At 41.8% G+C, this 2,314-nt stretch overlaps 1 protein-coding gene across 1 annotated transcript in view; it reads left to right on the top strand.

Moving 5' to 3' along the window:
• The first annotated feature begins 257 nt into the window (after nucleotides 1-257).
• LOC125849808 (uncharacterized) overlaps nucleotides 258-2,314 on the top strand; it is a 13,859-nt gene continuing 11,802 nt past the window's right edge. Inside the window, exons 1-3 of the mRNA XM_049529778.1 lie at nucleotides 258-443; nucleotides 887-1,108; nucleotides 1,302-1,500. Coding sequence (XP_049385735.1) covers nucleotides 258-443; nucleotides 887-1,108; nucleotides 1,302-1,500 — 607 coding nt within the window. The remainder of the gene's footprint in view (nucleotides 444-886; nucleotides 1,109-1,301; nucleotides 1,501-2,314) is intronic.

Raw genomic sequence — 2,314 nt, 5'->3', positions numbered from 1 at the left:
GTGCCAGTCCCGCCCAGGGTGTAGGCTCGAGGAGTGACAAACTTGGTATCAGAGCCCAGAGTTCAAGAGTCCTAGGGAGTCTATGAAGCCGTGTCTGTAGAGTCCTAGTTATCGGTGTAAAGCGCACCACATCTATAATTAGGAGGCTGCAATATTTAGGAAAAATTTCTCACTTCCTTCACACTCATTTCGTGCGTTAGAGTTGATCTCTAAAAAGTTTCCTTCTAATTCGTGCTTGCGCGTGTTTTCAGATAATCATGCCTCCTCGAAGAGCAGTAAGAGGTCGTCCTGCTAGGAGAAATGTCGAGGAACAAGGGGTACCTATTGCACTAGAAATGCAATCCCAAAGAGAGGTCACCAATGTTGAATTCTGTGAAGCTTTCTGGATGTTAAGTCAAGTTGTGACCCATCAAGATGGCCAGAGAGATAATCGACAGGAAGTGGTTGATACTTTAAGGATCCGTGAGTTTTTAAAGATGAACCCACCAAGCTTCACAGGTTCAAGTGTCACACAGAGGATCCAGAGAACTTTGTTGAAAAACTTCAGAAATTTTTTGAGATTATGCATGTTGTAGATGTTGAGAGGGTGAAACTAGTTGATACCAAATGAAGGGTGTCGCTAGAGTTTGGTTCGACCATTGGAAAAAGAATAGGGTTGAGGATGCGCCAATAGTGAGTTGGGTTGTGTTTGAGAGTGCTCTCATGAGATGTTTCTTTCGCCGTGAGTTACGAGAGACAGATAAGAGAGTTTCTCACCCTTAATCTGAAGTCTATGAGTGTTCATGAGTATAGTTTGAAGTTCGTACAACTTTCCCGCTATGCCTCGAAGATGGTTGCTGACATGAGGAGCATGATTAGTTTATTTGTTGCTGGGTTGTCTCGTCAGTCAAGCAAGGAAGGCAAGACAACAATGTTGATAGGGGACATAACAAGGCTAATGATCCATGTACAACAAGTTGAGAAGGATAAGCTGAAGGATAGAGAAGAGTTTAAAAATAAGAGGGCTAAGACATTTGGGAACGAGTTCAGACAGCAAAAGAGTATTGCGAACTGGTCTTCCTTCCAACAGAAACAAAAGGGACATGCCCTATCATCTGCTAGTGCACCTGTACTTAAGAACAAAAATGAGTACAATAGTCAAAATTTCCAGAGTTTCAGAGCTAAACCTGTCTATTCTCAAGGCAGTACGACACAAAGGGGTAGTAAGCCTCCTGCATGTGCCTCCTGCATGTGCTAAGTGTGACAGAAACCACTCAGGTATTTGTCGTAAGGGCTTTACTGGTTGTTTCAAGTGTGGTCAGAACGGTCATTTTATGAGGGAGTGTCCTGAGAACATGCAAGGTAATGGTAATAGGGGCAATAGGGCCCAACTTTCTTCAGTTGCTCCACCAGATAGAGCTGCACCTAGAGGGACTACTTCAGGTACTGGCGGGGAAACAAACCGCTTATATGCTATTAATAGTCGCCAAAAGCAAGAGAAGTCGCCAGATGTGGTCACTGGTATGATCTAAGTCTTTGACTTTATTGTTTATGCTTTGCTAGACCCAGGGGCGAGTTTATCCTTTGTAACTCCTTATGTTGCTTTGAATTTTGATGTTATTCCTAAGCAACTTAGTGAACCATTCAGTATTTTTACACATGTTGGTGAGCCTATTCTAGTAAAGAGAGTCTATCGTGATTGTCCCGTTTTCGTCAATCACAAGAGTACCATGGCTGATTTAATTGAGTTAGACATGGTAGCTTTCGATGTCATTGTAGGTATGGACTAGCTTCATGCCTGTTATGCATCAATAGATTGTAGAACTCGAGTTGTCAAGTTTCAGTTTCCAAATGAGCCAGTTTTAGAGTTGAAAAACAGTTCAGCAGTGCCTAAGGGTCGTTTCATTTCGTACCTTAAGGCAATGGAGTTCGTTTCTAAGGGGTGTATGTCACGACCCGAGAGCATCCCCAAGTCGTAACATGCGTATTCGACCTCTCAGAGGTCTCATACAAGCCCTTAGCATTCATCACATTAGATATGTAAAATAGTGCGGAATTAAAAACTCTTTAAATAAAATCCCATAAGACTCAAAGGTCACTTTTAAAAACATCATTCAAAAGTACACAAGCGAAATACTAAGTCTCTTAGCCATCTTAGACATAAACGTGAAAACATACTAGGGACACGGCCCTTTACAATCAAAAGAAGTCTATTAAGTCTATTACAAGAACCTTATCATAAAACTAGAATAGAAAAGTCTTGTCCTCGACATATGAGGACATACCACAAGATCTTGGAAGAACTTCAAGTTCCAAGCTTACTATAGAACCCGCT

This window comes from Solanum stenotomum, unplaced genomic scaffold (assembly GCF_019186545.1).
Source record: "Solanum stenotomum isolate F172 unplaced genomic scaffold, ASM1918654v1 scaffold11069, whole genome shotgun sequence".
Classification (NCBI taxonomy): domain Eukaryota; kingdom Viridiplantae; phylum Streptophyta; class Magnoliopsida; order Solanales; family Solanaceae; genus Solanum; species Solanum stenotomum.
The sequence above is the reverse complement of the archived record's forward strand: the minus strand, read 5'-3'. Positions and strand labels throughout refer to the sequence as shown.